Source organism: Brugia malayi (genome assembly GCF_000002995.4).
Source record: "Brugia malayi strain FR3 genome assembly, contig: Bm_v4_Chr1_scaffold_001, whole genome shotgun sequence".
In the NCBI taxonomy this organism is placed as follows: domain Eukaryota; kingdom Metazoa; phylum Nematoda; class Chromadorea; order Rhabditida; family Onchocercidae; genus Brugia; species Brugia malayi.
Window position 1 is genome coordinate 9,831,850 of NW_025062475.1, and position 25,197 is coordinate 9,857,046.

General features: G+C 32.8%; 1 protein-coding gene across 4 annotated transcripts; it reads right to left on the minus strand.

Moving 5' to 3' along the window:
- Positions 1-6,393: 6,393 nt before the first annotated feature.
- On the minus strand, positions 6,394-21,358 carry Bma-cbp-1 (the record flags this gene model as incomplete). Of its 4 annotated transcripts, none has more annotated exons than XM_043077327.1 (39): positions 6,394-6,534; positions 6,759-7,004; positions 7,187-7,279; positions 7,392-7,585; positions 7,713-7,959; positions 8,102-8,223; positions 8,696-8,896; positions 9,225-9,372; positions 9,482-9,679; positions 9,825-9,950; positions 10,071-10,289; positions 10,658-10,838; positions 11,079-11,296; positions 11,476-11,770; positions 11,852-11,995; positions 12,153-12,385; positions 12,757-12,877; positions 13,002-13,115; positions 13,376-13,533; positions 13,806-13,976; positions 14,061-14,177; positions 14,283-14,422; positions 14,637-14,747; positions 14,905-15,006; positions 15,226-15,355; positions 15,523-15,820; positions 15,937-16,246; positions 16,380-16,511; positions 16,925-17,027; positions 17,281-17,451; positions 17,786-18,034; positions 18,214-18,324; positions 18,487-18,629; positions 18,761-18,916; positions 19,050-19,167; positions 19,391-19,535; positions 19,675-19,940; positions 20,651-20,748; positions 21,301-21,358. In XM_043077327.1, the coding sequence occupies 39 exons, from the start codon at positions 21,356-21,358 to the stop codon at positions 6,394-6,396; spliced, it is 6,528 nt and encodes a 2,175-aa protein (XP_042933261.1). The 4 variants fall into 4 exon arrangements, with proteins under 4 accessions (XP_042933261.1, XP_042933260.1, XP_042933263.1 ...); XM_043077326.1 differs by having other exon boundaries at positions 15,223-15,355; XM_043077329.1 differs by lacking the exon at positions 14,637-14,747.
- Between the last annotated feature and the right edge of the window lie 3,839 nt (positions 21,359-25,197).

Sequence of the window (25,197 nt, forward strand, 5' to 3'; positions counted from 1 at the left end):
TGATTAATTAACTCGCTGATTCATTGATCAAATAATCATTCGATCGATAATTCAAATCATAAAATATAACATAAACAGATATATTGAATGTTATAATCTTTTTCAATTTCGTTTCTGCTATTATTGTTATTATTTGAATTGAAATTAAGAATCAAACGACAATATCATTAGATATTCATCACACTAATTGTTTTCATCCTCAAAAGATCAATGACATTTTCTTACTTTGTCATCTTTGGCAATAGCAACAACCTTATAGCTTCTTTCATCATTACCCTCCCCCTTCCCCCGCCTCTTCTCACTCCTTCGTTAGTAGAAGCAGGATGATCCCTGGATAATTGCAAATTAAATTTGCATTGATCTTGGGAAGCTTTTTCAAATTGCTATTGAAACGGATGATAAAATTCCTTTTTATCCAAATTTTCAACAATCTAACATAAATTCTTTTTTAATAAATCAAATATCGATTATAACCATTATTATCATCACAAATGACAACATACTATTCATTAATTATATTTGATTGCATTCTAATAATTACTAATATTTACTATAATAATTATTATTAATCATCACTATTATTATTACTTCAAAAAATCATCATAATTTATGATTTATTATATTTTAATCATGATTCCTTAACACGAGAAATATGCCAATAAGGAAGCAAAAAATGAATTATTAGTATTAAAATAGTATAAATGAAACGGAACAGATCCATGTCATTATGACACATACTTATATAATGGATCTTTTGATGTTTGCTAACACATTTACATCAATTATGATAATATTTATTAATTTTATCAAAGTAAGTAGCAGGAATTAAATAATACGAGAAATAAAATACGAGAAAAGTATTGGAAACGAATATAAATAAGAAACACAGAAAAAATATGAAAAATGAAAATTAAAAACAGAATTATCTTAAAACAGAATTATCTCATTAAGATAATTCTGTTTCTCTTTAATACAAACTTAAATGAAATAAATCATTTCGACACAAATTATAATGTTTTCATAATTAAAATAATGAATACAAAGACTTATTTCACTCTTTACTTTTTTCTTTCATTTTTTATTCAAATGAAATTAAAAGGAGAAAAACGGAAATTTTTTGAGAAATATAAAAGTAATATCGAATTCACTGTTAATGAAGTATTTGAACATTTAAAATGAAAAAAATTTGCTATTATTACCATGTAGTTTAAATAATCACTTGGCTAGATAACAACTAATTAAGTGATGAACCATCTAGTTTGGAAAGATCACTATTTATGACATAGTTCAATTAGCTTAAATAATTGGTTAATTAATTAGTCAGCTAGTAACTAATTGGATGCATGGATTATCCAGTTAAGAAAAAATACTTTTAAACTATCATACATTACAGTTTTAATTTTCGTTAATCAAGAAATTTAAAAAGAATAATAACAATAATTAAAATGAATAATTATATCTTATAAAACCTTAGTACTAATGAATGAAATTATTCACCTTTTCTTTTAGCTAAAAATCTCTTAATGGTTTCATACTTTGATGAAAAAGAGAAAGTAATGAATACTTTTCCCCTTTGTGTACGATCATAACAGTCATTCACCCATTCATTTCATTTCATTCATTCATTCCATTCAACAAACTAACAATGAATGCAATGAATTCTTTGAGACAAGCGAACAAATCAATGCATGAAAATATAATAGTAATTGTAATAGTAATACTTAACTATTATGCTTCAATGAACATATACACTTAAGGTGACTAATCTGAACACGTGTCCACTACTACTATCCCTAAATTACTTTCAAATGATGAATGAATGAATGATGATAATGATGATGATGACCTCAGTATGACCTTTCAAATTTTCCCCTCATAAAAAAGTATCATTTTTTCGTTGCTTCTTTTCTTTTTTTTTGCTTTTTTTCCTGTTGTAAAAAAGAAAAGAAAGCCGACAAAAATAGTGAAAGAGAAAAGACTAAAAAAGAATGTAATTAAATAATTAAAGAGGGGAAATTTGTTTTAAATGAAATAAACAAAAATAGTAGATAAAGAAAATAATGAGTCAATTTTTTGTTTTGTTATAATAAATAAAAAATACGTTAGTTTGAAATATATATATATATATTTAAAAATAATTTTAGGTGATAGAGTGTTGTCTTGGAGCTCATTATTTTGGCTAAACTCAAAAAAAAAAATCACTTATTTCATTTGTAATTATTTGTAAAAATCCAAAAATAAACTAATAATTTTATGTCTTAAATATAACATATTATTAGTAGTATGGCAAATTACATCACAAATATTTATATTAAATTAAAAAGAAAAAACCGTCTATATCAAAAATATACGCCATTTATAATATTTAAAATTAAAAAAAAAAAAAACTAATAATTAATCGAGAAATTGTCTATCGACAGTGTAATCAAACAATTTTCTTTTTATTGCTTCCTTTTTATTTTAAAACATGTATGTATATACATATTTGAGCAGATAAATAAATTAAATGAGTAATTATTTGATATTTCTACTGTACTAATTACTATTTCTACATTTTTCCTTATCAATTTGATAGAATAAATAAATAGAAAAACACAAACAGAATAAATGAAATGAATAAGAATGTAGGAAAAAAAATTAAAACTTGGAACTCAAATTTTTAAATTTGACATTCAAAAAAGTAATTCTAATGATGATAGCTGTATTATTTGTGATTATTAACCCGTTATATATGTGAAAATGATACAATAATATCAGGAAAATAACTTATCCAATATTCAATATGATCGTCAAAAGTAATCGCTTAAGGCAATGCAAGTTTGTAGCAATACAAATTTCCAACTTTTTATAATTTTTAGAAAAATTTATTGTATTGAGATAATCACATTCTCTTTTTTATAGTATTTTTAGGATTGCGAAATTATAATTTAGAAATCGATTGATAACTTATATATATATATTCCAGCAGGTTAAAAAATAGATAATGTAAATAAATGCGACATTTCCCGATTCGTTTTTTTGAAATATCATGACTAAATAAGAAACTTTATGACTGGCAATAATTTGCTTATTTAATTTTGTATTTTGTATTTGTACAGAAATTCTGTATTTCAGTTAATTAACTATCGATTAACTTCAACAGAAATTCTGTATTTCAGTTAGTTAACTATCAATTAACTTCAACAGAAATTCTGTATTTCAGTTAATTAACTATCAATTATTATGATATACATACGGACTTCTATGTCATCATCAATCATAAAAACGCTGCATACTTTCAATTAACTGATTGTTTGTTTACTGTCTACATCTTACACATCATTTCTATATTCTCATATTCTCCTACAAAGTCCGCTTAACATGTGGTGCGGAAGGAATAATAATTTCAAAAATTTCAAATCATCTCTTAAGCAGTAAGCAACATATTAACACCGTCTGTATTATTTTGTTGTACGCATTACTTCAAACATTTTATAATTCCATTAAAAAAAAAAAAAAAACGATAAAATAAACCATTTCGTATGAACAAAAATTCGATTGTTTTTAGAGACAATACACAATACAATAAAATGTCACATTGAGAGAAAAAGAAAGAAACATTCTAAAATGAAAAAGGGAAGTTCAGAAAACAAATGATGAAGTAAAATAGTTTAATTCAATTTAAAATAGAAAAAAACCAACGGCAAACACAGCGTTTATTAAAAAATAAAAGCCAAAAAGGGGTGAGGATACATGACAATGATAACAATAATAAACTGACTTCGTATGTTTCTTTTCCTATTCCCAACATGACAAATTCCCTTTAACTATTTCTTAGTAAGCGAACTTTCGAGATATTTTTTGGGAAAGCACTTTGAAAAGCTTACATTACACCAGATTAACTTTTAAATGTTAAAAATTTTGGCAAAATTACAATTAAAAGCATGAAAGATCGCCGTCAATTTCCGCTACTAATAATCGCTTTCATTTTTCTTTCAACCATTACTTTTGCGACAGCGTTACATAATTAACGTACACATACGCACACACACGCGTGTAGCATTAACCGATATCACAGTATAACCCAAATTGAGAAAATAAAAGTAAAAAAAATAAGAAATGAAAACGAAGTGATAAAAAAAAAAAACAAAAGAAACAAAAAGCGAAAAACGGCCTTTTTTGTAGGATAAAGGATAGAAAAAAAGTAGGAATTTTATCAGATGGAAAATGAAACAGAGAAAAAAATTACTATTTATAGTGCTGATGAACATAATAGTAGTCATAATAGTATCAAGTATTTGAAAAGTAGAAATTGAAATTTGTACAAAACCAGGCATTCCAATAATGAACAAAAATTTTAACGAGAGCAATTTAAAAATGACTCAGAAACTTACACTTCAAAGACACGAAATTAATTAATCACGCACATCAATTAAATCAATTCATCAGCTAGTCAGCAAAATGGATTGATAGAACAAATTGTCAGTTTGAAAAAAAAAAAAAAAAAACAAACAGTTACATAACCATATAAAAATTATTCAAAACTTTTTGTCCATTTGCTCATTTCATATATTTTGTCCTATATCTTTCATGTATTGTATACAAAAGCCATAAACAACCATAACCATTGCAGTATATTACTAGAAAAAGAGATGGAGAACAAGGATTATTATCTATCATGAATCTCACGTTACAGTCTAAATATTCCTAAAATCATTGCAAACTACGACCCAATCAATTTTCAAATGAAAATTAAAAACAAAATCCAGTACATATGCCATATAAACATTCTTGAATTGAGGTGCTAAAGATTATTTGATGAAAGCATCATGTTTTACAATGTAATATAATGAATAATGTAATAAGTCACTCTAATTTATTTTTTCATAGCCCTGTGAAGAACCAACATTACACTATTTTTTTATCTTTTGTAATATATTTAATGATAACTTAATAATTTTAAATCGTAACAGTGAAGATTTGAAATGATGCTTCCATCACCAAGCCAGCTTCTCTTCTCTGAAGAAAAATCAAATGCTCCAAGAAATCCAAATGAAAAGTACACTGTCACATACATACGTGCACGCACACACAAGAAAAAAAACACGCATAAGTTCATATATATATATCAAGGTAGAGGCAGCCACAAAGTATGAAAAATAAAATTACTATAAAAGAAAAACAAAACTATAGCTAAATGTAGAAAAAACAGCTACGAAAATTGTACATGCGTATACTCACATAACATTTCAACATCAGCATTTCATCAGCAAATACGAATATTAAACGTAACGTACGCCAATGCTCCATTATATACATATACAATTACATATAGAACATTGACTTATTCTTTTTTCCCATACATTTTCATTCTTAAAAAAAAAAAAAAAAAATGCTAGCGTTTCTTTAAGCTAAATCAATAGCAGCAAACAGTAGTAATAATAGTAACATTGATCGTAACTGTAGCAATAACAACAGTTTACTGATAAAAACATCTCGATGGATATTAATTGACAACAATATTAGAAAAATTTCTTCTTCAGGCACCGAACGGCAATAAAATACAACTTGCTCGAAATATGCGTAAGCCAACTTTTCATCATATTACCCGTATACTTACACCCTTTATCATTTTCATCAGCAGCATCATTATATTTCCTAGCAAACTGAATCAAACATCCCGAAAACTTATTTTACTTCATTAAAATTGGCTTCTACAAACTTCCGCTTCATCTCTTTCTCTCTCTCCTATATTTCACCACAACTATACAAAAAATTTGAAGCCTAGATAAAAAAAAAAAGAAAAAAAAAACTAAAGAGAAAAACAGGAAATGATGATAGAAAATATTTTCATGGTCTTATTTTAAACTGCATTCAATTTTAAAATTCTAAGATTTTTGACACTAAATTGTTGAAATAGAACAGAAAATAAAAATAAACAAAAACAAGAATTGCAGTAACAGTAAATATAATCTCAGATCATTAGATTGACATTCCTTCCACTGCGTGAAACATGTAAGAATACAGCCCGCATGGGCATAATAAATAATTATACATAGCAGTAAGACAAATAAAACAACAACCAACAATTATGAGAGCTAAATAACAAAATGAGCCGTCATCAAAAAGAATCACCCGCTTTGGCAGCACTATGTGTCAAAGAAACAAACATAACAAACAAAGTGGCAAACAAGATAGCAACCGGACAGACAAACACGTACATCACCGTCAACAACTGCGCATGCTGAATTTAAAATGCCCAGAAAATTATATTTCCAAGATGTCAGAAATTTGAAAATTCCAGCTAAATACAAAAAGAACAACTATTATCTCTCTTTACTTGCTACTTCCCGAACCACAGAGGAATTCCGGAATAACAAAACAAGAAAAAAGAATAACGATATTCTCACTGTGTTATCTGTATGGTTGCTGATCTTGATTAACTGCCCCTTGTTGCATTTGTTGAACACCAGGCTGCGCTGCACCAGGTTGCATCATTGGTGACTGAGTGACGTTGCTGACGGATGGTGAACGTCCAACAGGTGGTGAACGGACCTGAAATAACACCGCCAAATTACACAAATCTGCATACTTACGAATAAATTATTGTATGCAGGCATACACAAAAATCTAAAAATACCATTAAAATCAGCAGATTTCAGTCAAATACTGAAAATACAATAACTCCTCTTTCCAAATCATCAAAAGAGAACTCTATTTCCTTATCTTCTGTCCGAAACCTACAGAAGCTATCCTAAATGATGGTACAAGTTAACCACCTGACTGAACTGAGACTGCATAGCTGGGCTCACAGGTTGTGGATTCCGCTGAAACTGCTGCTGCCATTGCGGCTGTGTCATTGCAGTACCGGCCATTTGACCTTGTGAACTCATCGAAGCATACTGACCACCAGGGCCGCGAGGTTGTTGCTGGCCACTTTGCGATACTTGGGATTGCTGGTGTTGATAATACTGTTGCTGTGAAACTGTCCCCTGTTGCCATTGCCCACTTTGTTGAGTTACCATCTAAAACATTACAAAGGGACGGTAGCTAAGAAGTAATATCAAATCAACAGATATGACTACTGTAATTCCCTTCTAAAAAAGATCAGAAAGTTACATCCGACCATGCAGTAAATAAGCCAAAAAAGTCAATATTTTAAGCAATTCCTACAGCATATCGGCATGAGTGAAAGTCGAAAAATTACTTGAGGCTGCCTTATCATTCCCTGTTGTTGCTGATGCTGCTGTTGCTGCTGCTGTATGGCACTAAGCTGTTGCTGATTTAAACTTTGTGGAATCTAAAAATTGAATTATGATGTCTATTTTTGACTACAAAAAAAATGAAAGAAAGTGAAATTCTCCTTGATCTCATTCTTCAGGATCATTCTATTTAGAAATTTTGAGACTCACGTCTCCACCACTTCTTTCATTGTTCGTCATTTTGATAAAAGCGGCAAAAAGATGAGGCATTTTCTTCAAGTCATTCAGTACTTTGTCTTTATCTTCCGCTCGTTCTGCATTTTTAAACCTCGTTAGTATTGCTTGCACCTGAGGATCTTGTTGCAACGCAGTACGATCAATCGGCTGTCCAGTATAAACTTTCGCTGAAAATATTATGATGACAATCAATCTGTTACGAGCTAGAAAAATTCGAAGAATTCTAACCTTTTCTAGGGAAATATCATAAAATTCAAGAGAGATGCAAATGGGAGGATTACAAAAAAACAAAACCTCGTAAATTTTGTATCCCTTGTTGCATTATTGGCTGTGACTGTGAGTTCTGTGGTATAGACTGTCCAAGCATCATTGGTTGCCCAGCATTACCTCCGTAGCTAGAGGATGGTCCTGCAGTTCCGGACATACCACAAGTGTTTTGCTGTGCAGCACCACGTCCATATGGTGGAGGATTCATCGGTTGTTGAGCATGTTGCATTTGTCCAACCAGTCCTGGTCTTTGCATGCCACCCAATTGTGATGTCTAACATTAAGAAAAAGAAATTTTTGTATAAAATTTACATCAATTGATATATCTTAAGCTGTTCAGTCAAACTGAAACTTATTTGTTGATATTCCTTGTCTATATATTTTCGATCTCTAAAACATTTGGAAAAAAAATCAACCATGTTCATGCGTACGCCTTGCTGATGTGGAGCCTGTTGCTGCTGAACTTGTGATATGGTATGGCTTTGCTGCATTGTGGTAGGGACGCCTATCATGTGTATTTGTGAATTGCCAACACCACCTACAATATACAACATATCAATAGCGGTGGCAGTAATAATTAACAACATTCATCTCGAAATACTGCAGTGGAATAACATAACAACTTAGTTGTGTGAGTTACCACTTGCATCGACTTACTGATACACCTAGCCCGAATTTTTATTAAATTCATTATTGTCATGTCGACTAAATATGTTATTTATTACACAACTATGTCATTTATCACTTCAATATGTTGTGACAAACATTAAGACATAAGAAGTCTTAAATATATTGTTATGATAGATGGTAAAAAAGTGGTCTTATAACAGTTATAATTTGTCTTTTTTTTAAAATTCTTAATAGTCATAATTTGTCAACCCTTCAAAAAAAAGACGTAACAAACAGTCTTAATGACATCTTGTAAGTTCATTTTTATATAAAAGAGGAAAGCGACTAACTTTAATCAAATATTAGTTTTTATTCTAACTTTCTTACGATCAGCGCCTAACCTTTTCCATGCGCCTGGTACTGATGTGGCTGTAGCTGCTGCATTTGTGCCATCTGCTGCTGGTTAGGTGACATCACGCCCTGCGGTTGTCCCATTTGTATGTGCTGCATATGTGTCATACTAGTACCCTGATAAGTTTGCATTGATCCAGTACTATGATGAGCTGTCACAGCCTGAGACATATTCATCGCACTAGTTGGTCCTGAAAGATGCACACTGATTCCGAAAAATTGCAATCTACTCCCTGTTCTTTGCTTTCTGTTCTATTAGGATGCCTTTGATACCTCCTTGAGAAAATATCAATGCTATTATCTGCATTAAACCACCTACATGAACCACATGAATTACTGAATTACATGAATCCAAAAATTCAGTGAAGGATATAATGTATTATAAACTTCTTTTATATGACACTGACAAATGGATCGCGTAAGCTTAAAATAAAATAAAGGAATTTGAAGATCGGCCAAAATAGGTTAAAGGACTGATCCCACATTCAGAAAATCAGAAAATAAATTTCCAACACTAACCACCAGACTGCGAGGGACCTGGTGTGCTCGTTCCACCATAACCACTAGAAAGCATATCCATGCGGCGACGCATCATCATGTCAGCACGACGATTCTGTGACCTTCGTTGCTCTTGTAGTTTCTGGCGAATATTCAAGCAGAATGGAACCTAAGAATATAATTACAAATTAAAAACCTAGTTCGGCAATGGTAGGACTGCATAAAGCTCCAGAAACATAGACATCTGTTGCACGTTTGAAATGAAGCGTTGAATTTACCTGACATGAAGTTCCATTGCAATGTTTGGCGTGATAACAACATAAAGCAATAAGCTGTTTGCAAATAGCACAATTTGCATTTTGTCGCTTTTTGCAACCTTTAGTGTGCTGTACTACACGCTTCATTTTGTGACACGTTGAACGTCGACAGTTTGCATCGCGACATTGACACGCATGTACCAATGATTGAATACAACGCTGCAATACAAATTCATAGTAATAATAAAACCAAGATTTTGTGAAATCCAAATGTTTGAAACAATTTAAACTTGGATTTCCATATTCGAAAAAAAGACTTCTGGAAAAACTATACTTTTGCATAGAAACCAGCAAATTATATTACTTGAATGCTTTCAGTTCGTGAATTGGTTGCATCATGCTTATCCTCTACTTCTACCAGTGTACTGACTTTCTCTAATTTGTGTGGATGCGACATTGTTTCATAACATTTATTGCAAAGGTCGAAATCCTAGAATAAAGAGGTATAAGAGATAAAATGGAGAAGTAACATCAATGAAACATAATTCTCAATATTACTTAACATCAGTTTCGGTTTTATCTCTAAGATGTAGAAGCTCTGAAAACTTACTTCACAAGTTGTACAATGCCAAATAGCTGTTCCTTGGCAACTATTGCACGTGTACGAAAGTCCTTCACTTTTCTCTTGATTGTGTAATGCGTGACAAAAGCATATTGTGGAATATTTGGCGCGTCGTAACGAGGAAAACTCCCAGTGTTCATCACGAGCACGTGTTAAGAATGTATCACGCCCATCCATAAGATCGCTTGCTATTAGTGGATCGGGGTCCTGAAAAAAGTCCAGATTTATTAAAATATCGGAACTTATTGAAAAATGAATAAAAGCTGACCCAGCACCATATAAAATGTTTAATAATAAACTAAAAATATATATAAATGATTTTTAATTCATGAAGTTTACAGCAGATTAATTCGTGATTCAATTACAGGTAGAGAACTGTGATGTGAAAAGAAATTGAGTTCAGCAACAGTTTTCTTCATTTTTTCTTCCACTCCCATTGCTATATTAATGGTATCATCCGTAAAATTGTTTTAGCAAATTAAATCATCCGCAGAAACTTGTTCTATTTCATGTCTTCACTACTGACTACTGACCTAATAATTCCAGCCAACTAGTCTAATGTCGACACAACATACCTTAATTTCGTTGTTTTGTGCTGATAATTCCGACTGTGGGCTCATTAATCGAATAGTAAAAAATACTTCTTTATGTTTCTCGAAGTTTATGTACAGCTTATCCGTGACTTCATTGCCCGTTTGTGAACAAACCTTTTTCTTATTCTTTGAGTTACCCTTTTTCAAATTATTCTTCTTTTTGCTAAAATAAAGAAATTCTTAATCAAAGTTTTGAAACAAGTACATTCCAGATTTTTTATTGAAAGAATTATTTATTAAAAAAGTTTCTCTCATACTGCTGCATTTTAGATCAGTTCATAAGTTATGGCTCCATCTGTTACTTCTAGCTCATTTATTAATAAAAAGATTAGCAAGAATTATTTAGAGGTTCTTTTATCTACAAAATTTCTCTCATCAATGCAAATAACTGAACTAAAATTACCTGTTCTTTTTACTTTTCCCGTTATCTCCATCATGGAAAATATCATCACCATCATCATCCTCAGCATTTTGTTGCTCTTGGCGTGCTGCTTCTTCCTGGCGCTTGCGTTCTTGTTCTTCATTTTGTGCTTCACGAATGCAATCCTCGATTACATTTGGCCAAAAATCCCCTTCGAAGTAGGACAATTCCATTGGAGTTACCAAATTCTCATCTCGGGCCTATTAAAGTAAAAATTCGAAATTTGAGATACCAATACTTGAGATACCAAAAAAAAAAAATACCTCAAAACTCAAGCCTTTTAAATTTCCAAATTAAATTAAAACTCCCGCAAAAATACAAAATTTGCCGTCAGCACTAAAATCAACTAAAAATATATAAATTAAGCTCAGGTACTCACCTGTTTGTAAATATCTTTGTAATCAAAAACCGTATGCTCGCCAACACCTTTATCAAGCATTTTTTTATACCAGTCTTGAAGGCGTTTAGGCTTCGGTATTCGTTGTTCTGGTGGATGACAGTGAAAAATGTAGTCGTCACCCTCGGATGGTGGACATGCCCAAATGTGAGCCATTGTATAACCCAACATCATTGCATAATTTAGATAACCAAGCAAGATTTCGTGGTATACTTCCGTACGTAACTGCCGAGGTTGAAAGAAATGCACCGAATCCAAGTAGGCAATATATACTCGTCTGAAAAGTGATGCAACAACAATGTGAGCCGTCAGGCATAGTTGAAATATTTTGAAATCTACTTATCCCAAAATTTAATACCTTTTATTTGGTGGTGGGCAGTTGCTTCCATATTCCTGCACATGCAAACCGAAAAAACAAACTTCCACACCATCAATAACTTCGAAAGCAAAAATTGCTTTTGTTCGATAAGGGAATTTTTCCGGAAAACCAAGAGGTCCATATCTGAAAAAAAATTTTTGGTCTCGTTTTGGAAAACAAATACGTTCTCCTAAAACTAGTGTCCTAAGTGTTATTTCTGGCTAAAGTGTAGAATAACCCTTCAATATCACTTAAGAGCTATAGTTGGAAAATTTTGTGATGCCGAAAAATGCCTTCTTACTTTTGTTTCATCAAAGGTTTTACTTCCACTTCTTTGTCAGCTGCACAAAGTACACGAATGATAACTTCGTAATCCTTGCCAGCAGGATTATTCTTCATAAATTTATTGACACGTTCTTCAATAAATCGTGACAATTGGCAATGCGGTAATTTCTTGGCTGTAAAACGATTTTCTGCCGGTGCCAGATTTTTCTCGCGACGACATGTAGCGCAAATAAATCCCTCCGGGAAAACCTGGAAGGAAATCTAATGAAAAATGGACAAGGGAAATCAAAATGATAATGAATTCCTCACATTTATAGATGTTATTCAGTAATGAGAAGTAATAAGTAAGAAATTTAAACAATTATGCTGAACAATACGTCTAACTATTACTTCATTTTTATAGTTCAGTCTTTATTTATATAAATTCGAAGAAATTCCATAACCATGCCCAAATACAACCAAAACTTTTCAATATGAAAACATGTGCAGCTGGAAACAAGGCTAAGCAGCCAGTGACCAATAAAATTTGTTGAAAACTACTTTGAATTTTTAGAAGAGCTTCCTTTTGACATTGTAAGACTAACTAGGATAACAGCACAGTCAAGCGATATATGACTTACTTTCTTGTTGAAAAGCGCGCATACTCGATGCCATTTTCGGAAACATTTTATACATTTTTCAAATGGCTCGAAATCAATTTGGTCGTTCTTCATTTGTACGAATTTGGATTTTGGTACCATACTGCAAGAAAAAATTTTATTCATGACAAACCTTCCGATATTTTCCGAAATGATTCATGTGAAGCAAATTTTGATTCACATAGCATGCATGAAAGAAACTGAATTCGTATAATAATCGAACTTACTTCGATGTATCATTTGGATTTTCACTCAAACTTATGCCGCTTTCTGGCAGAGCTTCAAAACATTTCGTACAATAAGTGTAACGCTCCGAAACTGTTACACCATATTGAGTTGATCTGAAACATGCAACAAATGTTTCATACAATTATTTGTATCAAAACATTTTTCTATTACGGTTCGTTTTTTTTCTCTCTTAACTAATTTTATTGCAAAAACTTTTATTGCATTTATTTTCTAATTTTGGTAGCAAAAGAAAAATACTTGTATAAGCAGAAATCTGCTTATACAATTAAAATTTTCGTGTCGGCGAATACTTGAAATGAAAAAATAAACATAAGACAGTATGGTGAATTTTAAAAGTTAGAAGGTAAATTACGTTGTCTCATAAACATGATATGTTTGATCACGTGCAATTGTACACATCGACTGGCCATAACAAAACAATGCCAGTGGTGTAAACGACAATTTTTGACCACAACAATAACCCATTTTTTGCATTACGGGATTGATTTCCTCCACAAACACTTCACTCAACTGCAAATGGCTTCTGTTTTTTATTCAGATCTTTTTGCAAGTATAAATTTCAAAACTGAAGCATTTACATCGCACATTTATATAACTTGAAAAACTTTCATTTAATTGTTGGCTCAGCGAATTCTACCCAACTATTGATTAATTCTTGTTGCATAATTAATATGATAGTCTTCAGCATTATATACTTGCTCTTTCTTCTCAATCTCCTCTTAAAAACTCACCGCTTTAGAGCTTCATAAAAAAAAAAAAAAAAAAAAGTACATAAAGCCAACCTTATTGCAGTATTTGTAAACTTTTGAATTCTTTCGATTATAGAGCCAAGCATTATCGAACATTAACCACATATCATCATTGAAATCCCACGGATTCTTATATTCACCTGTATCTAGTTTTCGGCTTACTGTTGATAGATCCATAGGTTTCTTGACAATATCAAAGTAATCCTGCAATTTTAAATCAATAACCAGCCTTACGTTTTTAAAAACATTCATTACTAAAAATTCAATAAAAATGAGAAGACTGATTACCGGTATGCCGAGAATATCTGGATCGACAGGAATTCTGAACGGTATTGATTCTTCCATACTAAGAAGCTTATCCACAACCGGTTTCAAATTATTTCGTAATTCATTGGCATCAAATACCTGAAGTTATTTAAATTAATGGAATTTATGAAAAATGCTTTTGGATACTCGGATATTCTTCCCATTTCTTATAAGATGTTGCAACTACTTTTTTATAGTACACACCTTATCCGGTAATTCTTTTTTTTCTTCAACTTTTATTTCTCCTTTACCATCAGCTTTGCCAATTTTTATTTCTGTTTTAACTGCATTAACAGAAACTTTCACTTTTTCTGCATTTGCTGTATTCGATGTTCCAGGTTTTGCTAAAAGAAAAACTATTATTTATAGCAGTAAATCAGTCAAAGTCTTTCTTAAATTTATTATGAAAATTGATATTTTAACCTGGAATTTTTCTGGTATTTCAGACCATCACATATACATTCATTTTTAAACCACTTATAAGGATGCTGGCTACCCTTCTTTAAGGTTCTCCTCACCAAGGGAAATGCAATGAAATTAATCACTCCGAAAACCTACAACAGCATCCAGAGGCATCTGCTGATGACTCGGTACCAATTGCCACATCACCAGGCACTTCCATTTTTATCCCTGAAGTTATTACCTGACCATTCGTCATTGCATTCCCACCTGTATGACAAGAACTTTATTTCAAGAAAACTGACTAGAACAAATTTTTTCAAATTCTTCAAAATGCTGTAAATTCTGAATTTTTATGATGAATCTCACAGACTATAGCGAAATATTAAGCTTGCGATTTGTAATGCCGTAAGAAAGAAACTCTTACTTATAGAGGTAGACAGCCCATTCATTTGTGGTGTGCCCGTACTGGTGCTTGGTTGGAACGACGGCGTAGTTCGGTTCGGTGGTCCAGGCATATCAAAGTCAACTGAAAAAGAAAACCAAATAAGGATTTAATAGAATGTAACTTGTTGCACTAAGAAACTATTATTGATTTCAATCAGCTAATATGTCTGACAATTTACTAGAAAACTTAGTGTCGAACAATATTAATTTCTTTCGAGATACTAAATTGTCTAACTAAAAATTTCAGTTCGCTCTGCTTCATCCTTTTAATTTATACTACATAATGTTAAGGACGAACCACCTGGCTGGGGTGGTTGCATGCCAGCCACGGCACCCACTTGTCCTTGTTCATGTAATCTCTTAATTTTCTTCTCTTGTAATTCCTTTTGAATCTTATAAATTTTCTCCGCAAGCAAATGGTAGTATTCTCCCTGAAAGAAGAAACTTTCTTTTCAGAAAGAAAACTCATGCACAGCCTAAATAGATGCAAACAAACTCTCTTATAGTTTATTGATAAAGTTTGATTACAGGTACAAAATATTTTATATCATTTTTGCTATTTAATAATTTTTTGTTGAGTAAATTTTTTTGTACTCACGCGATCATTGGCCAATTCGAACATTTCCCTTTCAACTTTTCGCGCATAATTCACCAGATCTTTGATGCGTTGATCGTGAATGGACGCAGGATCAGGTGACGGAAATATTGCTTCCACAAGTTTCCTAACCAAGTGATTACGCAGATCTTCAGTCACTGCATTCTGCCACGGTTTCTTAACTACCGGTGCATCCGGAGGTGGTAAACCAATGATGTCCTTGGAAGTAATGAAAATACCGGAACCTTTCCCTAATGATGGCACCAATTTGTTTGGTGGATTCGGTGATCGAAACGGATCGCTGAAGTTTCATAAAAAATTTTTGTGTGTAAACGTTTTAAAATTTAATTAATTAAACAACATAAACAATACATCAATAAGAATTTTTAAATATAGAAACACTCCCGAAAAATTCACCTTGTGGGGTTGAAATCTATTAAAAAAGCGTTGATTGATGTGGATCCAGAAGAATCATAAGCTGGCATATTATGGGAATTTGTATTTGGTAGCAAAGCTGCGCCAGGACCAGACTGTTGTTGTTGTTGTTGCTGCTGCTGTTGTTGTTGTTGTTGTTGTTGCTGTTGCTGTTGTTGTTGTTGTTGTTGTTGTTGCTGCTGTGCACTGATTCGATTTGGCATTCCAACATTATCAATATCTGCGGCATTGCCTGGACCACATGGCACTTGTTGCGCAGATCCTGCTCCAGTAGTTCCAAACGGTTCGGTACCTAAAGAGCCTTTCATAAATTTTTGCAAATCGAATCCTCAACATGTGTAAAAATATTCCTCAATAGAAAAGCCGATATAAAAAATCAGTCACAGTGCAATGAAATTGTCTGATAAATGAAGTTCAGGATTTACCGGGAACAGTACGTCGGTCCACTGCTTGCGCTACATTTTGCCTACTCTTCAAGGGTGTACAAACTGGACAGTCATCACGCACACAGTTCTTCCAATGAGAAATAATTTGTCGTGATGATGGACAGTGAGGATCTGTAATTATTTCGAATACCATAAATGCATTAAAAAATTGTTTCATACATGACACATTACCACTCTTTATTTTGCAATTAATTTTTTCCATTCTAATTTAAATGAACTACTCTGACATAAGATACAGCGCATTATTTCCCTAGTAACACATCTGCATATTACGCCATGATATGGTTGCTCATTCAACTGACGATACCAGCTCACTGTTTATTTCACTCTGCTGGGATGTCTGCGGAGCTTTTACTTCACTTTAACATTTAAGTAGTTATTCATAAAGCCAATAACTTCATACATCAAATGCTTTAACTAAAAGTGATTAATAAATCACGAAAGTTGCATATATTTGTGAAGGTATATTTTGATTCAATCCTATATTCAAACAATTACAAAATCGAAAAAAATAAAAAACATACAACTACAAGCGCTTCCACTATTACACGTTGTCATATGTTGCAATACACCTTTCATCGTTGAACAATGTTGCAAAGTGCAAGTGTATCGTCCATTTGCGCCATCCTGAAATAAGCGTAATTTTTCGTAATAATTCAAAAACCATGATGATTCAGTGTGATTCATAACGTCAATATTCCAAAAAAAAAGGAAAAAAAAAAAAAACTTGTACTTTCCCCACTTTTTAATCTATTAACCCACTATTCACTAGTCCAAACTAATGAAATCAAATATTTCGAATTTAAAAAAAAAAAAACGGAAAAATCAATAAAAAACATTCCCATTATGTCAAAATGTAAAATAAGAAGAAAACACGCACCGCAGATCGCTCTCGTTGTTGGCATTTGTGGGCATGTAAAAGTAGTACCAACTGTAACTGAATAAGCTTTCTTCGTCCAGGATCTTGATTATTCCCTTGCGTACCACTAGTTGGAAGTGTACTGCTCACTGATGCGCCTTCTCTTGGTGCATTGTTATTCATGCCAGTAAACTGAAATTTTTTTGTCCAATTTTTTTCCCTTCGTTGTTCTGTCATCAATTCAAGGATTGGAAAAAATAAAAATGAAAAATTATTGTTTTATTTTTAAAATATTAGGGTTAACAAAATCGAAATGATAAATCTAGCAACAAACGACCACAGCTGGCTGAGGAAAAAGGACATTTGCTTAAATCTTGTTTTAATAATTGATGGTTCTGGAGAATGCTGTCAGGTGCGATATTTTTTTACTGACATGTAAATTTTTTCTAGCTTCTATTAAATTTTTAAGTTCGTAAAAAGAAATTTCCTTATTATTGGATTTTGCACAAAAATAAGTAAGCATTACTTGCTGTATTTGGCTAGAAGCTGAAGCATTTGCTGGTGGCATCTGAGGTGGCGGCAAATTCGGCGGTATTCCAGATTTCGGACCAGCCATTGGACCAGGAGCTCCTGCTACCGCTGCTGATTGTGCATTCATCTGTGGTGGCATTACATTTCCGTGGGTTAATGATGATGATGATGGTGGTGGTGGTGGCTGCTGATTTGGTTGCTGTTGTGACGATATTGTCGAATGTTCCATCATATGTGGTATCATCTGAGAACAAAACATTTTTTGAATTAATAAGATCCATCTAGCACCTTCAAATCAATTAAAAGTATGAGATAACTAATTTTAATAATTTAGGTTTTGTCAAGAATAATTAAATCAAACTCAAATTTCGAGCAAAATTAAACATTTCTATATAATTAGTAAAATTTATCCTCTAAACTTACCGCACTACTTTGTTGAATCGCTGGTGATGCAGTTGGTGCATTAGTATAAGGCATTGGTTGATTTCTTGCTACCATATGGCCTTGTGGCAATTGTGCATAATTTGGTGATGCCTTAAACTGATTAAGTGAATAAACAAGCAAAACGTTAATGGAAGAAAAAAATGCAAGGAAAAAATGAAAAGAATAAATCAGAACAATTCTTCCTTTGCTGCTAAAGAATTTCATCTTGTCCACCGATTACTTTGCAAATCGAAAATCATATAAGTTACTAACTCCGGTTTGCGTTTGCGAAATACCGTATGGATCAGATGCGCGTTGAGGTGGCATAGTATAACCACCTTGGTCATATGGTGGCCCCTGCTGGACCATGACCGTTCGCATCATTTGTCCACCTCCCTGTTGCATTGTTATCATACCTGGAAATCAGATTTCGACATCACATAGATTTGTTTGATAACTGGTTTATATTTAATGAGAGAAAAAAATTTCATCTTTTTTTCCCCAATGCTTTCTTCAAATACTTCTAAAGTTTTGACAAAGTGATAACCTTGATGAGCAGCAGCTCTCATTCGGGGAGCCGAAGCTCCATTAAGCATTACGGGTGCACTGCCTCGTGCCAAACTCATAGGCTGTGGTGTTGCGCTGCGTGTAGCGGCCGCATAAACCGCCCGAGAACCTGTATTTGCATATACTGGTCGAGAACCTGCAAGTTTTTCAAATATCCTAGAAATTTTAATAATAATTAGAAGTTTCTTCAAAGTCTTGGGAGAGAAATCTTTTCTGTATGGCTTGAATATTCTATTAATGTGGAAATATAAATTATAAAGTAAACGAACCGGATTGCTGATAAGCATATGAAAGAGACTGTGGAGATTGTTGATTAGGCGGTGGCATCATTTGTGAGGCAACGTAGTTGCCTTGTTGAGCTGGATGACCTAGTTGAGGACCAGCACCCTAAACGAATCTAACTTTCGTAAAACGGATAAAGTAGGAACAGTAATTTTTGTAATTTCAAACAGGGTAATCGACCTTCCATTAAAATCATAATATGCTTACTTGGTATCCAATAAATCATCAAACCTTATTAATAATTTTTATAGAAAATAACCCCATTTTACCAGTAATTAAGATGTAACAAAGTTCTTGTTTATGTAATTACAAATCTGCTGATTTATACCGGTTGCATAGTCATATCGGTGTGACCTGCAGGCCCGTACATTTGAGGTCCGGTGGCTCGTAAACCTCGTGGTCCGGCAGAAAGAGCTACATTTGGAGGACAATTTGCTGATGCCATCATCGTGGCACCACTTGTTACTGGACTCCTAAAATGTTTTACACATAAAATCTAATATAAAGCAATTTTACCAGAAAAGTTATAATGAACTACTACATAGAAAATTGAACAACTGCAATTTATATATAGAAACATCGCAATTTCAAGCAGGAACTTTAATAACCAACCTTGTCTGATACTGAGTGGTATATGGTGGTCGTGGGCTATTTAAAGTTTGATTATTTTGGCTGGAAGGATTTAATAACAATTCTTGCAAAACACTGGGTTGTGATGGAGCATTTTGTTGTGATTGCGCATTATGTGTTTGCGCTGGTGCACCGGCTTGAGACTGTATCACTGATGCTGGTCCCATATAATTTCCATGGCTAACTGAGGGTGGTTGACTTGTAGCGCCAGTGGAACCAACTGATGATGGTCCGGGTCCATTATTCGCCTGAAAACAACTTCAGCAACTGTATGAAAATAAGTCAGTTTAACAAAGGAATAAATGCAATATGGAAGCAACAACAGCAAATTAATGCTGCTAGCAACAACTTAGTAAATTTCTACCACATTTAATGCCAAGTAAGGAAAAGGAAAACCAATACACTGTATATCAATAAGTTGTCAAGAAATGAATGAAACGCGAAATTATTTTATAACAAGAGAGAAGGATTTTAAGGTAGCAAGTTTCGAAGTTCAGAAGATAAAGAATTCGCTATTTACTGAAACTATGTGATCTTGCTCTCACTAACAATTTATTACATTAAAAAGTATAACAATCAAAAGACTTCATTTAAAAAAATTTTTTTGAAATCCAAATTATAAACTGCTGAATAATCAGAAAAATAAGCACTCTCCTCACATCCTCTAATTTCATATAATGGACTATTTTTGCACATTGATCATTTTAATTCTAATCTAACCAACAGGAGAGTTGGAAATAATCAATGTGAAATTATACCTGAGCATTTAATCTATATATTTCCGTTGATGAAATCACAAAAATCAACCTTGTAATTTTGGACATTTGAGACACCTCCGAAGAAGGATCCAACTAAGGCAGCTTGATGTGACAGACTACATATGAATTTTATCCCCAAAAATCTTTAAAATTTTAAACTGACAAAGCGAATTACAGAAGAATATGCAAAAATGCCATACCGACATATGAACACTTGATGGTGCTTGAGACATCGTCTCCAGGATAGACGGCAACGGCTCCAATTTTTCCAATTCACTCAACGGATCATCATCAAAGTCTGTAAATTCAATTTGAAATAATTTACAGAATTCAATAATAGCTAACAACAAAAACAAATTTGACAACAAGATAACTGACGCCAACAAGATTCAGCAGTATGATAGCTGGCACTCTAGTAATACACTGAAAGTTTTTGTAATAGTGAAAAGTTTCAATAAATTTAAAACAACATCAGCTGAATAGAAACATTCCTCTAAGATTTCTAGATAAAAAAGGAGTGAAAAGAGTATTCAATTTGCTGTTCTTACTTTAGGAAGTACTTTTGTTTTAGCAAAAGAAGTCGTTAGCAATTGACAACTTTAAGAAATGCAATTTCACAAAAATTCGAAATGATTACTGAAAACTGGTTTCCAAAAATATTGATCTACCTTCTGGAAAAGTATAAATCATAAACCTCAATGTTCAACAATTACTAAGCTCGACCAAATCTAACAAACTACCTCACCAAAGTGAACTACGAAGACATTTTTAGATTGGGATTTGAAGATTAAAAATATACTCCAGCTGCTAGTGAAATGAATAAAAACTCGACAGATCAATCATAGCTAACCTGATGGTGATGAAAGTTTCGGTTTCTTTGACGATGGTTCATCGAGAACATCAGTCATTTTTACCAGCTTCAATTGACTGGATGATACAATAAACTGAGTCGAATTCAAGAAAGAAGATGATAATTCATCTGAGGCTAAGCCTCAATGGGCTAACAAGCTTATACGGTTATCGCCAGCAAGATAACGCTTCGTTTAGCAGCGAATTTCTCGTTGCAATTTTACGCGTAAATGCTGAGTAGCAATGAATACACACGGTTAATAAAGATAAAACTGCGGATGGAACTGCTCAACAATATTATCTTTTAATCGTTTCTTCATCCAAACTTGACAAATATGATAATGATGTGTCCACAGATGTGATTGAATTAGCTAAGTCAATTATAGAGCCAATTTCTACTGATAAAGATCTGCGTCTTTCCAATACTAGTACAATCTAAAAAACAAGAAACAAACTGTACATATATTAATCCCGTTATGTATTGCAAATATTTGAATGTTTATCAAACAACGAAGCTTTAAAGTAACAAAGCTTTTCAAATCACTAGCTTGTAGCAATTGCCTTTCACTAACAAGTTTCACCAAACATTTTCATAGTAAATCGGCATAATTTAAAAAATTTTCGACTGTTCTCACTCATTCTTTTCCATAATTAATCACACAAATCCTTTCTATAATTCTTTCAGACTTCTTTCTGAATTATTCATGCGCCATCCGGAAATTATCCGGATAATTTTTCGTCGCATTTTGAGATTGTCCATCCATTCTCCCGAACATCATTTTTCTCACTAACTACGTCACAAGCATGCCCAAACATTCCTAACAAATACGGTATCGCATTAGTCGTTCTCCTCTAAAGACACTATTGTTCTGACTATAACAATTACGTATAACAACATTTCAACTTTATAATTTTAATCATTCTTATACAATTAAATATTATCAATAGTACAGGAGTATACAATATTCAGCAACTACTCATAAAAATTGGTAACCATCTTTTACTGTCATATTAGGATTTTATTTCCACCAAAAACACAACTACTTTTTAAATTTATTTGGTTGGCAAGCAAATGACCTTCCTATAAATAATCGAATCTTTTCTACATGTAAAATTTGATTTCAGCATTATAAGTAAGCTCAGCATGCTACCAGTTTCCACCAGCGCTAATAATCGATATGATACATTTAATCGCAGGACAAGTACACGTATACTGTCTAATTGGAAAAACCTGACAACTATGTCACTAATTTAAGACAAAAAAACTTCACCGAAAGACTGCGCATCACGCTGCAAGCAACTATTTATTAGCTGATTAAAGCGTGTAAGTGATAAGTCATAAAAGAAGTGGCTGCATATCTAGTATTCCCACTATGAAGCCATAAGTAGCCGAATACTGGAACGTGCATTAATGCAGTAAACTGCGCTGCAAGCAAGTGCAACTTGTCACACCACAAGACGAAAAAAGAAAAATTGATAAGTTACAATGCATGCATATTTTGCATTTGCATTTGCGATTCTATCGCGCAGCATGTGACTACAAAAGATTGGAAAAAAAACGCACGCGCATCACGGAGTTGATTTGGAAAAAAGGGCGAATGCCGCATAAAACAACATTGGTCAGCTGTCCACACGCACATACACACACACACATACATACATACACATACATGTACACACGCACGCATACACACACACCTGCATGCATGCATGTATGTATGTGCACGTATGTATGTATGCATGTACAGACATATAACAATGCCATGCATTTTATTGGAGGCATATTATTCTGCAACAGATGAAGGGAGAACGAGACATCAGAAGGAGAGAAAGATGAAGGTACTTTAGGAAGTACGCAATAATACTAGAAAGATAATGTAGAAGTGGGAGAGTCAGAAGATTTGAAAATGAAAAAGAGAAAGAAGACGAAAGACGCATGCTGCATACGAAGAAGAAAAAGGAAGAAGAAAAGAAAGGAAGAAAAAGGAAGACAAATAAGCGAAAAATAGTAGGGTTAGCAAAAGTGAATAAAAGGAGAGAAGTAGAGAAAGAGCTTTTCCAAAGGAAAGGATGCAAGTACATTAGCACTTATAGCACTAAAAGAGGAAGAGAGAGAGACAGATAGGGAAGAGAAGCAGAGGGGATTGCACGCGACGCGAATTTCTCTTCCATCCACGGTTTGAAACTTTCGATTGAACTATGTGATTGAAATGAATGGAGCGAATAGAAGAGAACGGGAGAGATACAAAGGAAGGAAGTGTGAACAATAGAGAGGTGCGTTAGACAGAAAAAATAGCAGAAAAGTTAGTACAACAAAAGAAAGGGAGAAAAGTGATATTAAGAAGAAGAAATAAAAAGAGACGACCAAAGAAATAGTGAAGGATTATGGACAGTAACTATTGCAGAAAGAAAAAGTAACTTAACGAAAAAGAAATGTGGTAGAATAAGAAGAGGAAGAGAAAGAGAGAGGGAAAGAAAGAGAAGAAATAAAAGTGAAAAAACTTAGACAAATTCACATACATACAAATTTCGTATACTTATTTGCCTTTGAACCTTTGTGTTGCTCCGAACGGCGCAAATTGTATTCCATCCATCCATTTTGATACGCTAACATTGTCACCAGACAGATAGACAGACAGATATACAAACAAAGACACACACACTCGTGGAAGAGTGGAAGGGTGGGAGAGTGAGAGAGACCGAGAGAGGACCGCAGCGCACTTTGTGTGTGTGTGTGTGTGTGCTATAGCCAAAGACAAGTTGTGATAAGGACATGGGATCCTAACACGAATGAATGCATCAGCTCTCAGAATTCTCTCGTCTGTTGCAGCGCTAAAGACGTTTAAGTAGAGTTAAGATTGCAGCTCTGTGGTTATTCAATTAATTTTGAAATTGGGGGTGGTCGCTGATAATCTCACAAGTATTTGATACAGTTGGTTTTATGATGCTTCTCATTGATTCCAGAAAAAAAAAAAAACATTTCCAGGACTGCTTCGACTATGTGTAGTAATTAGGAGTTATTGTAATTGTAAATTTACGAATGAAAAATGGACAAAAAGGAAAACGGAGTAACATCATTGTAGCAAAAATATCTTTCTTCCTTTTTTTTCATGTTTTTCCTTGCCGGTATTTTCTTAATTTAAAATGCCTGAATGCATTATTGCAGTTTTTTATTTCTTTTTTTATTTTCTCTCCTTGTAATTAGGAATTTTGGTTTTTTTACGTTTGTTGGAAAAAGGAGTGTTGCAAATCTAAGCCCATTATATAAAAAATGATGCATTATATAAATTTTTCATGACAAGAAATTTTTTTAAAAAAAATTTATAGCAGAAATTTGAAAAAATTTTCAATTTTTTTCAAATATATTTTGCATGGAAGATTTAATTACAAATTTAATGGATTCATAGCATCACTATTGTTTTGCACCTTTTCCACTTTTTCTTTTCAATTTCGGATTATTTACTCATTTCGAACTGCTATTTCTCTCCATTTTTTATAATGATGAAATTATATTTCTTTACTGATACGAAAATGATGATATAAATATAGTATTAGTAAAATACGAAAAAGAAAAGTTCTCTTCAAGAATGTGTTATAACTGATGATCGTTTATTTTTTTTTAAACATCTTATCTGTTTAAATGATAATTAAGAGACAATAAATATTGATTGCTTTACTTCTTTGCTATTTGAAGTGATAGATTAATCTGATTGACAAAAAAGAAAAAAATTGCTATGTATGAAGATTTAAAAGTTCAACAAATAAGGGAAAAAGGCGGTAGATAAATTATTTTCCACTCATTTAATTGTGAACAAATGTTGCAGAGCAAAATTTTCTTCTGAAATATTTTTAAAACTCTCGTGCACTGGTTTACAAGGTTGATCTTATTTATACCTCT